At 42.4% G+C, this 15,650-nt stretch overlaps 1 protein-coding gene and 1 long non-coding RNA gene across 2 annotated transcripts in view; one reads left to right on the forward strand and one right to left on the reverse strand.

The window, feature by feature from the left end:
- Window positions 1-1,274: 1,274 nt before the first annotated feature.
- On the reverse strand, window positions 1,275-9,243 carry LOC137856460 (radial spoke head protein 6 homolog A-like). The gene is given in 8 exon segments (XM_068681863.1): window positions 1,275-1,521; window positions 1,524-1,699; window positions 2,885-3,002; window positions 3,812-3,956; window positions 5,508-6,257; window positions 7,894-8,125; window positions 8,598-8,959; window positions 9,081-9,243. Coding segments are annotated over 8 exon segments (1,932 nt in total). The 5' UTR covers window positions 9,204-9,243; the 3' UTR covers window positions 1,275-1,495.
- A 5-nt stretch (window positions 9,244-9,248) lies between these two features.
- Window positions 9,249-15,650, forward strand: part of LOC137856464 (uncharacterized) — a 256,606-nt gene continuing 250,204 nt past the window's right edge. The window contains exons 1-3 of the long non-coding RNA XR_011096467.1: window positions 9,249-9,641; window positions 9,730-9,779; window positions 10,053-10,195. This is a non-coding gene — a long non-coding RNA (uncharacterized lncRNA). The remainder of the gene's footprint in view (window positions 9,642-9,729; window positions 9,780-10,052; window positions 10,196-15,650) is intronic.

Genomic DNA, 15,650 nt, shown 5'->3' on the forward strand with positions numbered 1-15,650 from the left:
AGGTCGCCCCTGAGCCTCCTCTTCTCCAGGCTGAACAAGCCCAGCTCCCTCAGCCGCTCCTCGTAGGACTTGTTCTCCAGGCCCCTCACCAGCTTCGTCGCCCTTCTCTGGACCCCCTCAAGCACCTCGATGTCCTTCTTGTAGCGAGGGGCCCAAAACTGAACACAGTGCTCGAGGTGCGGCCTCACCAGAGCCGAGTACAGGGGGACGATCACCTCCCTAGCCCTGCTGGTCACACTGTTTCTGATACAAGCCAGGATGCCGTTGGCCTTCTTGGCCACCTGAGCACACTGCTGGCTCATATTCAGCCGACTGCAACCCACTGCAACCTTGTTGGTTTTAGTTGCAGAGTCCCACACCTTGACCTCAGTTTGGTCCCATATTTCAGGCTCATAAACTGTCTGATTGTTAATAAGGAGAATAAGCTGTAAGGTTACCAGGACAGTCTCTGTTCCTAAGGACTTGTGATTCCCCATAATGCGCAACTGCTGACCAGCGAGGGGCAGCTGTGTGCACGGCTCCGCTTCTCTCAGCTCCAGCTTCTCTCCAGCTCCGGTGCGCCTGTTTCCAGTGACTTTCTGTATGAGCTTCTCTGAGCAGTTTGCTGAGTTTGGCTGAACCGATCTTCATGAGGCAATCAAAGGGCCTGTTCCAGTCCTGGTCTCCATTCTGCCAGCCTGTTCCTCTTCACTTCTTCTTCCTGCTTCTTTATTGATGACATAACTTCATCGTGTTGCCTTTTTTATCTTGAGGGCAGTTTCCCCTCTTATACCCTTCACCACACAGCAGTTCTTTTCAAAACAACTTTTCATCGGTCAAACAACTTTGAATGTAACAACAGCAGCAAACACCCAGAAACTTCCATGCCTCAATGGCTGGAGAACAAGAGAACCTGGAGACTGCATGGAATCTACTGAATCACCCTTCTTTCTTCCCTCTAAACTCTTTTATATTCCTTATGGCCTCATCCTTAAGAGTCAAAGGTTATCTCAATCACGGGGTTTTCCAACCCCCATGGCCACATTCCCAACTCTCCGCCTTCTTTATTAATATCAACCATTTTCTCGACACGAATTACCACGCCATATATAACAAGCTTTTGGGGACAGGCAGCTGCAAGGAGCCTACAGAAACCCCCAAAATAAGGCATCTGAAACTCACATTTAAGTTGATCTTGTTTACACTCCATTTATTAAAACACTATTCATCTTTTTGGGAGAGGCAGCTCCAAGGAGACTACAGAACCCCTCAAAATAAGGCATCTAAAACTCACATTTAAGGTGAGCTTGTTTATGCTCTATTTATTAAAACACTATTCATCTGTTTGGGAGAGGCAGCTGCAAGAAGCCTACAGAAACCCCCCAAATAAGCATCTTCCGCTTACACTGAAGATCAACTCATTTAGGATCCATTTATTAAAACCCTATAAATATTTAATCTTTTAAAGTATTTGTGTTTCCTATATCTTAATCGTGTCTTCCTCTTCATCACTTACTCATTCTTCCTCGTCTTCCTCTTCTTAGCTCTGGCTTTCTCCTTTTTAGCCTTGAAAGCCAGCTCCTCTTCCGCCGTTGGGTCCGCGGCCTCGGTGATCTCCGGCCCGTCGGGGTATTCTTTTTGCACTGGCTCAGGCAGTGCAGGTGTATGGTTTTCTGGGCTGTATTTGTGACCCCAGCCAAAGTAGATATTATTAAATTTCCTGAGGGGAAAAAAAAAAACGGTGAAAAGTTCACACCATCAGCCTGCAACACAATATCGATCAGTGCAGATCCTCTCAGGGCTCCTTACTTCGCTGTGCAAATAGAGTGCAAGCTCCCTGGAACACTGTTTAAAGGAACACATCTCTTTCTAGCTGTTGGATTCACTGCGTCCAGCTCTGGGGCCCCCAGCACAAGAACGATGTGGAGCTGTTAGTGTAGATACAGAGAAGGGCCATGAAAACGATCAGAGGGCTGGAGCAGCTCTCCTGTGAAGACAGGCTGAGAGAGCTGGGGATGTTCAGCCTGGGGAAGAGAAGGCTCCAAGGAAACCTCAAGCTGAAAGTTTTCAGTCCTGAAGTATCAAAGCTTTTCAGTACTTAAAAGGGGTCTTAAAACAAAGACGAGGAGAGACTTTTTATAGGGGCACGTAGCAACAGAATAAGAGGTAATGCTTTTAAAGTGGAAAGAGGGTAGATATAGACTAGATATGAGGAAGAAATTCTTTGAGGGTGGTGAGGCACCAGAACAGGTTGTCCGCAGAAGCTGTGGATGCCCCATTTCTAGAAGTGTTCAAGGCCAGGCTCGTCTACCTGGGCAACCTGGTCTAGTGGGAGGTGCCTATGGCAGTGGGGGTGGAACTGGAGGATCCGTAGGTCCCTTCTAACCCAAACCATTCTATGCTTGCATACCTTCCACTTAAAAATCGCCAAGTGCAAAAATGATGAATGCTACACTCTGTCACTGTGCGATATTGCAGTATGACCCCAACTTCACCTTAGTAACATAAATCCATTCCCGACACCCACTCCAGTGCCCATTTAAAGCTTCTAGTGGTAGTGACTGTACTGTGCCTAACAGAAACAACTGAAAATTAGAACAAAAGAAGTAAGCTCATTTGTAAAAAGCACCACAGACCCAAGAATACAGGTTTTAAATCCAGGACTGTGGCCAGGCACTAACCGGACACGTATATTCATCAGTTTTCTGCTAGCATTTCCAAAGATTCTTCATTTCCAGTCTTGAACACATACTGATGCTGTGCACTCTTAAGTGGCTTTCTCTATCAGTCTCAGAAATAGTTACAATTCAGTCAATAAATTAATAAGAAACCAAATTTGACTTCATTGGGCATGTCTGTGTTCAGCGTATAGTCTGTGTTGTAACCATGTCAACTGGCTACTCACGTGCCAGATGCAAAGGCATATGCTCCAGGCCATCGGTGCGACTGAAGGATTGCAACAGCATATTGAGGGATCAGGTTTGTAGAAGGCTGAGCTGTCCAAGCAGGGATGTTTTGAATTCCTGCAGGCAGCCAAACACACGCTACATGAATAAATTGACTTACAAGCCACTACAAAATATTGAGGACTGAGCTACAAGGCTTTCACAGAACTCAGGCAACGCTTATATTAAGATGCATGTTAGAAGAACAAAGTCACAAGCAATAAATGTAGACATTGTGTTCAGACAGGTGGTTTGGATGCAGGGGCAGGTATCACATGGATGCCAACAGTCCCATACAGAAAGGATCATGTTCTTGAAACGCAGTAGTGCTCGCTGCTGTTTCTTTTGTCAAGGATTGTTTATCACTGAGGGATAAATTACATACGTATTTCACCCTGATCAAAGAATGGGGAGTAGAAAAATAATTTGCTATGGCTACAGTCTAGTATTTAGGTTTTCATATCACTAGGAGTTGCTGCAGTATGTGCTAGAGGATATAAATTCTTATTTGTCTATCTATGCATGTGTGAATATATATTTATTTTTTTGTGCATGCTTTTCTTCTGCCTATAAAGGTGATGGAAAAATAGCTGAATGTATTTCAGGGGTGAGCTGTCTGGAACTTGCAGTAGCCTGACATATCTGAATATTTTTTCCCTTTATTCTCAGCAGGACTGTTAACTAGTAAACCCAATCATTTCCGTTTTAAGGTCGATTCTGTTAACCATTTCACACATTTGATTAGTTTTGCAAAAGAATGTGGTTACCCTACCATGGCAAACTACATTGTTCTGTGAAGCGTCAGAGGCCTGTAACTTCAAATATTTACTACCTAAATGCCAACAATCCCAGTGGCTCTATCAAAAATCATACTCCATGAGGAGTACCTTCGTCTTCAGAGAGTGGAGTGAGAAGGGGAGGTCCTATTTCTTGCTGTAGTTCATCTGGCTCCTCCTCTTTCTCTTCCTCCTCTTCACCTTCCTCTTCTTCTTCCTCTGATTTTTGTGAAGGGTTAATCCAAACACAACGACCCTAGAATCAGTAAGGCAGAATAATAAATACATGCAACAATCAATGAAGAAATGCAAGCCAGTTAAAACAATGGGTTCACACACAAGCGCAAGTGGGGGAAAAAGAAAAAAAGATGTATTCCAGAATTGGGACGTTGTTGACAGAGAGCTGTACGTATCCTCTTGGCAGAGTGCTCTCTTTATCCCTCAGTCATTCCTTATCCCTGCTTACTATTGCAGAATGACCCCATGGCTCTCTGATCAGATTTCAGCTATTTTGTAGTTTTCACTTCTTTTAAGTACAATCAATCCATGCTGATATTATCCATGCTGATACTTATCCATGATGACACTTATTGGCTGGGATCATATCATTAAGCAAACATATATTTCAATATTCATCTTGTGAAGAGACAGTAACTTGTTGCTGGCCTTCATTGGGCACGAACATGCTAGCATTCCCTGTCCCTTCCTTGTCAGGCACAGGCTGTGAATATGCACAGAAGACAGACAGAACATCCTGCCCCTGTGCACCTGGGCCCAAGTCTAAACAATGCACGTGAGAAGTCTTACCTTGTACTCTGTATTTCAGTTCAACAATTACAGAACACAGAAGGCACGAGAAAGACCACAGCATCCCATGTTTTTATGCCAAATTATCTTTATGTTTACAGTGAACAGAAGACAGGAATTTAGTTCAATCCTTGCCTGTTGTCTGTTGGGTTTGTATCCTTGCTGGATTGCCAGTTATTGCAAGCTGAGAGATGAACACTTACAGACTTTAAAGACTTAATTCCTTTTAAAGTCTGCCTTGTTTTTTAGCTACCAGTCAGAGGAACATTACAAAATGTTCTTAAAATTCTAATGGTAACAGATTTTACTTTTAGAACTATTGCTTTGCTGGCAATAAAATTAAACTTTAGTTCCTAGCACTTGCTCTTATTTTACACGACCATTCTTAAGTTGGTATCCAGGAAAGATGACTGCATTAGTAAAACCTCTTTCCAGCACTAACCTGATATAATAAATATTTTATGCTACAATTGTATTTACAATGTTTTGGTTTTAAGTTTTGAAGCTTTTTTGTTTGCATGTTTCACAGCAGAAAGCAAGCAACGGAAGGTAAACCAGAAGAAAACACCAAATAAGTTTCGTTTAGCATCTGAAAGCTATCTGAAGCTATCTGAAATTTAGCATCCTATCCAAGAAAACAGAATTAAAAATATTTCTGTCAAGCAAGGATTTCAGGAGAGGTAACCCAATGTAGAAGACTGCCAGAAATAATTATCTATCAAGGCCTAATCCTACATGATTATCTAAAGATAGGTTTGCACCTGAAGATGGAAAAAATCATGAAACACGCATATATTTAGGAACTTTCTCATATTTAAATATGTGCAACACATTTATATATGATAGAACGTTTCTAATACATTTTCTGTAGAAAATCTTTTCAGGCCAGTCCTGTTTCTGGTGAATAGTACAAATGGGTGGGTGAGGGGTTTCATTTACACTCTGAAGCACTACCAGGAGAATGGTATCTGAGGTCAGTGTGGCCTATGGGAGGACCTACCTGCTTTAAAATACTCGGCACATAGTGTACCCACGTGGAGAGAGACTCCACCATTTCAGCCACAGAAAGAGGCTGGAAATCCGGGTTTTCTTCACATGCATCTCTTCCTCCTCCCCCTTCCTCATCTTCATCTTCTTCCTCCGCAAACTGGTAAAATCCATTGGGACAGACGTGGGTTCCTGCTGAGATCCGAGCTATCTGTGCACGCAGGTAGTTGGCCTCATTTCCAGGGAAAGGAGGGAAGCTCACAACAGGGGCATCCAGCCTACCAGTGAAGAACTTCTTGATTTGCCTGGCACAGACAATCTGTGCTGGTGTCACTGGAGGCAACTTCACCCAGGGTTTGCCAGGCTCATTACAAACAAAGTAGATGTATTTGTTAGCCCCAGTTCCGTTTTCTTCTTTTGGGATGACAGGTGGGGGCTTGTAGGTAGACTTTGGTGGCTCATCTTCTTTTTCTTTCTCCTCATCTTCATCTTCACCCAGCCCTTTCTCTCCTTCATCAGGAACTTCTTCTTCCTCCTCTGTTTCCTCGTCCTCTACTCCCTCCTGGAATTGTACTTCAGCTATAATATAGTTCATCTCCAGGCCCAAAATTTTGCCCCAGAAGTGACATGTCTGGATTGGCTGGGCACTAACGAGTTTTTTAAGGGCAAGAAATATGTGATAGTATTCATCTTTGCTCAAGCCAATTCCAGCCTGCTCAAAATAAAAGGCCGTTTCCATCACATTAGGTAGAGGAGTCTCTCCCTAGGAAAGAAAATTGTGAGTTAGAGCTGAGTAATAATAAAATGATCTATTTGAAAGATTGAACAATTTATCTACTGAAAGTCATACTTCACTTTCCTATAGCGCGCTCTCTCAAAAAGCTCTGCTGACATTCATTTACATCTCCCACTATCATTTAGAAAAATTAAAAATGACATTGTAAGGATAAAGAAGAGAACACAGATGAAGTGCAGCTTTTAGAATACAAGATCTCAATTTTCAAATTCACTTTTAATTACTGCAAAGTACAGAAAGAATTCTCACGAGGGATCTGCAAAGGACTTCAGTGCTAGCACACCTTTTCTGTAGAAGAGGCCTTGATGCCTGGAAACAGTGCTGCTGCATTGCCTCGTGTTTGTGGCAGATGCACGTGGGGAAAGCAGAAATAGATTTTATACATTTAGACACCAGGGCAACAATATTTCTCTGCAATGAATGTTGTTCTTTTGGATACTTTGCATAAAGCTCCCTTCATTATTTAGGATGGAATCGGTTAGAGTTGGTATGAAATACTGTCCCCTGACTGAAGTCACTAGTAACACCCCAGCTGGATTCAAGAGGGGCAAGACTATGCTGGGAATGAGAATTTTATTACGTGTTTCCATTCGCTTTATGACCAGTCTCTCATTTCATGGCTGTAGGGGATTAAAACATCCTGCACAACAGAGTAGGGAATTGGGAAGAAGTAGTGTTGGTTTCCCATGGAATATCCCTGGCTCTTTCAGGTTTACTACGTCAAAGCAAGGTAGATACAAGTATGAAAAATTCCCTTCTGAAACATCCCATTTTTGTCCATTTTTTACCATCACATACTGTAGACTGTTACTGTAAAATTAGTAACAGTCTATGGAAAAGATGCAATAATGTATTTTCTATCGTTAGGATTTATATTCTATGATGGCAATTCATTTGAATATATCCTGGTAACTTGATATGAAAATCAACGTCTTATTATCTTTTGTTTCCCGTAGTTTTTACAAGAATTCTCTTAATTTTTCTTTGGGTACAAATACTTCCATATATAACCAACTACATACTGAAAATTTCCCTGTTTAATGAAATGGCTTTTTGATTCTAATAGTTTTTTCTTCTTGTAAGCATATATTATTTTTTTCTAGTTGGAGAAGGAAGGACTGGAACTGCAGCTGGAGCTGGAACACCATATTCTCTATCTTACTGTACCAGTTGTGCACAATATTCTGAAAGAAGTATCCAGAATTACGGTTACTTTAGGTAAAGAAATATCAGGTTTAGATAAAGAAAAGAATTTGGGTGGCATATTCCAGGTTGAACAAGCGTATGAGAGATACTGTAAACTTTCCTTTCTATTTATCATCTCCACAACATCTATGCTTTTAAAAGCTTGGGATACGAGACTTACTGCAGCAACTAAATTCCAAACTAAGTAACCAGCTGTGTTTTCTTCACAACTTGACACGGGACCAACTGAACTGTGAAGAGGGTACACGCTACTGTGGCTGTAATCATTTCATGCAATCACGAGAGGCAATATTATGAGGGAGACCACCACTTCCACCTTTTCTCTTCTGCCTTCCTGCCACCTGCCACCCATCTCTCCAGTATATTTGATAGCTATTGGTGCCTGATAATAACTCACTACGTTTTCGTCTAGTTCTTCATCTCCTTCTTCATATGACTTGAGGAACAAACTTTTACTCCTTTCTGCAGATTCAAACGTTGGAGGCATTGCAGGTTCATCTCGAAGAGTATCCATTTTCTTCCGAAATTGAGCCCACTTCACGTCCTTGCTGATATTCTCAATTATGTCTACCACATCTGTGGGCTGTTCATCCAGGATCTTTGTTAGCGTATTAGCAAGATGATCGTATCTGTCATATGAATATAAGTATTATTACTGACCTACTATTACGGAAGTCTTAGAATATTGTTTTTAATATCAAAAGTACACGGTAATCACCTGGGCATCAAAGAAATCGGAACAGTTAGATGCAAAGGGATCATGCAGCATTTGGCGAAATTAGACTTGAAACTAGCCTCTTTGCAATACAATCAAGAGTAGCCTCATCTTCCATTTTTCGCTTACCCCACATCTGACCGAGGAGCTAAAGCAGAGTTCAAGCCTGGCCTTAATCTAATCGAAGGCTCTTTCAACACCATAAATTCCCTTTGGAATTTGGATTGAAAGGGGCCGGACACACAATTATAGCATAGCGATTAAACACTGCAATTATAACATGTTCTGCTTTTCCATACTCTGCCGTCCCTGACAGCATAGCCCTCTACCCTGCCACCACCACTCTCATCCTGCCCGTTTCCTTCTTGTCTCTTTGGCAGACTTACAAGTTGAGGCCAGACGTCGTGCTGCTCGTCAGCAAGTAGGCTTTTGCATTCTGCATTGCCAGCATTCGGGCTTCGGGATCTGGTACTGGATCATCGTACGGGCTGTATCCTGGCTGATAGAGCCCGTAACCGGGCTCGTGTGGCTGATAGGGGCCATGCCCATCCTCATAGGCTTGGTAAGGCTCCTGTCCTACTCCGTATGTCTGACGGGCACTTCTTGGCTCCTGTGTTTGGCAAGGGTCAAATCCCAGTGCTTGCGACTGATCCGCGCCTTGGCTCGCCTCCTGCGAGTCCTGTCCCTCTGCATACAGCTGGCTGAACCCTTCTGGCACCTGGTGCTCAGGAGAGGCTTGTTCCATCCCCTGTGGGCGATACCGAGTTAGGGTCAGCAATTTATAGGGTGCCCGGCCGGCACTGTCCCGTCAGCAGGGCTCTCAGCAGGGTACTGAGGGCGAGACCCTCCTTCACAGCCCCCACCCCCACCTCCTGGCGTTCCCGGGAACCTGCTCCCGCTTCTGACTCCTCAGGAGGAGACCGCTCGGGGTCGTCCTGGGGCTGCCCGGGGCTCTCTCCGGGCTCCTCGGGAGGCTCGGCCGTGGCGTCCATGAGGCGGCCGCCGTTGCCCGTTGCCAGGGCCGCGGGGCCCGGAAGGGGTGTGCCCGGCGGCAGGGCCGGACCCCGCCGCCATTTGGCGCCGCGCCCCCGGGCTCCGCCATCACGGGTGGGCTGCGAGGGGGCAGCGTGAGGGGCGTCCCCGCTTCCCCCCTGTAGCCAAGTGTCAAAATGCCCAGGACGAGGTTCAGCGGTACAGGGGAAGAGCCTGCTGGCTGTTTCCTCGAGATCTGCTTGACAGCCGTGTGGTAGCGCAGTGGGGGATGCTGTGGCAGCTCCCTCAGGTGTCGTGCTGCAGCGCTACCGACTACAACAGGTGGTTGAAGTTAAAGTTTAAAAGCTTCACCGTATGTCAGAAAGCTTCTCATGTAAATCGTCTCCTGCGTTGGTTATGATCAGGCTCGCCTCATCTTCTTAATTGCTTATGGCCAAGTCAGTAAAGATCTCTTACTAGTTGACTGAACACGTACCTAGTATTCGACGAGGAGGCTATAAAACAAATAGCTGTTGTTTTCTTAAGCCCTTAGGCTAGCACGTTTGAACAGACATTTAAAGCTGGCCGGCCCTAGAGTAAGTGTCAAATGTTTTGTAAAATTTTGACGTGAAAAACAATACTGTGCCAGGGTATCCGAGGGAAGAAATCGATGCTGTATGCATCTCTACAAAATGCCCTGTTCACATTATAAAACCAAATACCGCAGCTGTTTGTCTGGTAAAATATGCTTAATCTGTGATCAACGGATGAATTAACACAACTTTTTATAAGTACAGTTTATTTTGGGTACTTCTTAGAAGTAACCAGAAAGGACAAATTCTGACGAGGCCTCGCAAATTGCTTTCCAGTTCCAAGAGGGAATGCCAGAAGTACCACAGAGGAACCTGACTCTGAAGAGCAGCAACAACAAAACAGCTTTCCACATCCTTTCATGGGCAAAAGGAGAATTTGCGAGTTCCCGTACAACATCCCTGTGATGCCAAAAAGTAAGGTAAGGTCATGAAAATGTTAATTGTGCTGAGTTTCAACACGAAGAGGTTTTGACTTCCTGGTATTGGCAAGGCATTTGCCCAAGTTCCTCATTTTGCAGATGTATTTGCAGAGCTCACACATCAACTGCAGAGGGCGCGACAGTACTTGTGAATTGGTTTTTATTTGCTGTCTGTAGTTCGTATTTGGAGGAAAACCTTGATTTGTTGTTTAGCAATTAATTTCTCTAAAATGCATACAGTTACCAGTATTTGTGCAATGTCTTGTGAGGCACCTGCTCAAGAAAAGTCAAGTGCTTTATCTTTACAATCTCTGTTAGCAAAGAAAGAGAAAATGAAGAGCATGTGTAATTTGCTATAGTGTTACTCTGTGCCTTTCCTATTATAGAGATTATTAAATGTACGAGGGGCTCAGGGCAGAGAGTACCTCAGTGCAGAAGGATGTTTTATCAACATGGTGTCATGAGCTCTTATCAATAAAGAAGAAGAGCAACTGAATACATACAGTAATACTGCAGAATGTCACTGTGGCAAACACCATCAGTAGGATGTGTTAATTAGCTGGAGAGTAACTAAAGTATTTCCTAATGTTTTCTCTTTCCAAGGGAGATGTGCTAATAGCTTGTGTTGATACCTGACCACAGCAGATGCAATGGTCTCTCTTGTACTATAATTCAAGACATTTTTTCAACAGCACTTTTTAAACTGAAATCTTGGTGTCTGCTGACTTCCAGTCGCAGATCCAGAGGTGACATATAAAATGCCACGTGTAGAACTGAATGTTTGTTGCACTGTGGTAGTTTCATTGCTGAATTTTGAACATGCTTGCACTGGTAGGGGAATCTGAATAGAGCTTCCCATTCACATGGGAATCCTTCTGTGCTCTGTTAACGTGAAGGCAATCATTGAATTAAAAAGCCCAGTTGCAGGTCTCACATGTGTGAAGAAGTATGCTTTCACCATCAGACTGGTAAGTAGCAGCTGTAACCACTGAGGTGGTTCCTGTGCAGTGGGCAAGGCAAGTTTCTCTGCCTTTTGCCCTTGTCTTAGGAGCTGGGTGCCAATGCTTTCTGTGCAGAAAATATTCCTGCAAGCAGCTGCCAGGTGTGCTGTCTGTCAGCTCGCTCGAGAGGAAGGCCTAATTAGTCAATTTTTAGGTTGCAAATCATGTTTAAGACTGAAGTGCCCCTGAGCATGTGAAAATGAACTTTACCTTCTCCTTTAATGTATGTTTATGAATTAAACACTTACGGTCAATCTGCATGGAACTAAAAGACTTCAAGAAAAAAGGTAGGAAAAGACTGTGAACTACAAAACTACTTCTTATGTTTTTTCTCTGTTCAGAAGCTAGCAATGTTAATTTCTCCTCAGTTCCAAAGCAGTTTCACACAAATTTATGCTCAACTAAATACACAAGTGGCTTTAACTATGTACATTTTATCTTTTATTTTGTTTGTTTGTTTGTTTGTTTGTTTTTAAACCCTAAGCTAAATTAGTGCTGGCAGTCAGAGGTGCTTTTCCATGAGGCAATATTGTTAGGAAGCTGAGAGACCATCCTCCTTCTGGAGGGGTCTGATCGGAAATGTGGAAGGTGCTTTGCAGAGAATAATAATCATTTGTAGAAATCCGATGCTGGTTTTTGTTCTTGCTGAAGTCTGTGGGAGCTTTATTATGGACTTAGTGAAAGTAAGATGACGTCCTTTGTCATTTCATCAGCACTTGACTCCCATAACCCGGTTTGTGTGGCTGAACAGATTTTAGTCCTGATTTGAAGGGGAGAGTTGCCATGGTTAAGGCTGAGCATGACTTTGCATCCAGAGATGTGAATTCTGTATTTTGCATCCTCTGAGTTCAGAAAATCACCCTGAGTTACAGGAAAATGCTGAATAAATGCATTTAATTATACGTGGCTGTGATTGTGGTGATGTAAGGCAGCGAAATTTCAAGGTGGGAGAAAATCTTCTATCGCTTGGTAATCTGAGTGCTAAACCTGTGTTGTTAACAAAGCTCTTGTTATGATAGCGACCTGATGAGGATTTTTGGTGTGAAAAATGCCGGACGTGGAAGTTTTTCAGATAGTGGGTTGTAACGTCTTTGTGACTGATTTCTGTTGCTGGAGGTAATGGCATTTCTCTCTTTTGGGGAGCTGTGAGACTGACTAAAACTTGCAGTTTGCAGTGGACGCTACGATTAGTGATTTCTAAGTGCTGTATCTCAACTTTATCAGAATTTTCATTGATTTGGCATGTCGTTTCTTGTCTTTCAGTACCATCACAGAGCTGTGGGTTTTGCTGTTATTTATGAGGAGAAAGCATAGTTTTCTGGCAAAAAGGATGTTAGCCATTGTTCTTCTTTTAAGTACATCCTGGGTTTAAGCAGTGTCAGCCGAGATGCTTTGTCCTGGTGCTCAGAACTTGACTGTTTCTTACAAGTCTATTAGATCGCAGCTGCTGCAGGCTTCACAGGTTGTGTGGAGTGATAATTGCAAGGGTGTGATGAAGAAAATGTTGGTCCTTGCTGGTACATTACAGCTGCAATAAGATCAAGTGGGCCTGTTCTGGAGCCGTGCAGGGCCAGCTCAGCTTCTCTTCCGTGCTTCTGTAGGCTGTTAGGTGGAGATGTCCAAGCGGCTGGCTGGAGCAGGGCCTTGCCTTCAAGTCTAACTCTTCTTCACTGTGTTCCTGAACTATTTCTCATCAACTGAACCAACCAGATCTGTTGTGTTGAGCCCCACAGATCCTCGTGGTTGTGTTGTTGAAGAAAATGGGCAAATTTGGTGGTCGGAATCTAAGGTCTTTGCTTGCTCCAGGTGTGACTGTGCAGGAGTGGTGTGGTGTGTGTGGGGGCAAGACCCCATTCTGCTCTGCCTCTCACAGCCTTGAGCGATCTTCAGGAGCACAGCAAGGAAACAGAAGCCAGTGAAGTTCTCCTGGGGTGGTGGTGAGATGAAAAGGAGGGGAGGTTTTGTTCAATAGAGAAATTCTTGGGCATTTTGTTTCTGTTGGTATTAGATTAAGAGAAAGCTAAAGTCATAAAAACGGAGCAACAATTTATAGTAAGTAAAAAGGAGGCTCACTTTTTAGGTTTGTAAAAACAAACAAAAAAACCCCGCCTGTATTTCTGAAAGTGATAAAATGAACTCTTGTATTAGGTACTGCATTGAATTGATAATGATTACATGCAGTAGTTTTGCTCAGCTTCAGCATGAGAATAACTGCAGTCGCTTTGAAAGGATTATACGTTTCCGTCAGCTCCTATTTTGCTGTTCCCCGGCTGTGTGTTGTAGCACTTCTCACTGTAGAATGGATTTGATAATTTTTGTCCCGACTGTGCTAAACCCTCTAGTCTGCAGCAGCAGTGTAAATCAGGGCATAGTGATTCAGCAGTATTTTACAAAAAATGAAGAAATGGAGAACTGGGCCTGGCATTTTGCGCTTTCAAATGACTAGGAAAAGGACTAGGTAAATATATACTGTGCTGTTTGTCAAATACTTATTAAATAGTCTAACGTCAAAATCCTGCAGGAGTGTGGATGGCATTGTTCTCGTTATGGACTCTGGAAATGTCCAGGAGGTTCTGAGGAACTTAATGATGTGCAAAAGGTGGTTCACTGGGGCTACGTACATGTGTAAAAATGTTCACACAAACTCTTTACAGGAGAAGCTTGCCATGTTAGGTTCAGTAAAAGATATGAAATTCTGCTCAAAAATCCATCTTTATATTGTAGTTCTGTCATAAAATCAGCATTACTGAATTGGCAAGGTTTCGATCAAGCACATGAGCATGAAGAAGTATTTGAAAAGCTTAAGCATATTACTTTTTTATTCAAAAATACAACTTTTCAGTCCATATTTTTTTAACAATGTCCAAGCAAGTTGCCCTGTATTTTGCCATTTTGACTGCGTGATGTGCAATAATTGATTTGTTTGATGATAGCAGCAAGGTCAGAAATAGCGTTTTTAATTTGTCTGCTGAGTTCATATTGCAGCTGTGATCTCTATTTGAAATATAACTCAAAGCATAATGAGGAAGCACGTCTATAAAGTTCACTCCGTGATGTTTTCCACTAAGTAGAAATCCGGCTGTATCATTGTTACTTTATGAAATACCATGAGATCAGTCATTTTCTCTGGAAATAATTTCTAGAAGTTCAACTATTCTTTCACTGCAAATTGGCCACCTAGGTTCAGTTTGTATTGTTGCAGATAACTGTCCCATTTTCTTCTTCCAGAGATGTAGAATTTCCTGTGAGTTCTACATCTTACTACCTTTATTAACTTATTCTAGCAATAAGCACGTTCACTGGAAAAATATTTTCTTCTTCTTTGCTATTTTTTTTTCTTTTTTATTACTTTGGATATTGCTTCTATTTTCACTGCATTTTCACTTTTTTTCCCCATGAAAAACATGACAAAAACAAGGCAAAAACTTGCAGCAGCAATCAAAAGACTATATTTAGGAGAAGGCAACGGGAGTACCTACAAAGTGTCTCTGAGGTTTGTTTCACTGTATTATACATCTGTAACTTTTGCTAATATCACCAGATTTCTGATACAATGGTTTCCGTCTTATTTTACATATAAATAAGTTTTCCATAGAAAATATGCCATGAATTTAGATAGTAGATTCTATTAGTCTGTTTTTCCTGCAAGGAAAAATAAAAATAAAAGGATAAATTGGTATTTATATAACCTTTGTAAACAGCATCTTGCTCACCCGGATTTGAGATTTGCTTCCCTCTTTTATGCTGGTGGTCAGAACTGGTTCTGTAGCTGTCAGTGATGTTAATATGTTCAAAGCATCTGGATTAAACCATATATTGATCTGCATTTCTCTGTCAACATATGAAAAGGGAAAAAAGTCTCCTTGTAGGAAACTCTAAGGGCATCCCTTAAGTATGTAAAAATTAAGGTCTAAAACATTTTAATTTTAGCTGTCTGGAGTGAGATTGAGAACTCTTTCTAATGCTTATAGTTAATACACATAGAAAATATAAAATGTTTGGGAATTAAAAGGATGTTACAAACAAGGGATTGCTGAACTGTATGACATGGCAATTCTGTCATGGTATGCTATAAGTGATGCATCTCTTTAGGCTTTAATCACCCTTCTCAGAACTTAAAGGGGTCATGGCTATCTTTATTTTTTTTCCAGGGGTCATGGCTATCTTTTTCACATTCACAACTTACAGATCTTCTCCTGAAGTAGAAAGCGACTTTTTCCTTCACTGTCTGAAGGAATAGTTAGGATTTATTTCCTAAAGAACATCTGCTGGGGGCACGTACCCTTCATTTTAGCCTTGATAGAGCTTGGGCAGGGGAAGAGCTGAATTCATCTCCCTCAGATCATATTCCCTGCTGCTTCAGAAGGGCAGCTGGGTCTGTCTGAGGGGTGCTGGTTCAGGGCAAAATTCTGCTATCTATTCTGCTTAAGACTGAAAACATGCATTTCATTATT

Source organism: Anas acuta, chromosome 4, assembly GCF_963932015.1.
Source record: "Anas acuta chromosome 4, bAnaAcu1.1, whole genome shotgun sequence".
NCBI lineage: Eukaryota > Metazoa > Chordata > Aves > Anseriformes > Anatidae > Anas > Anas acuta.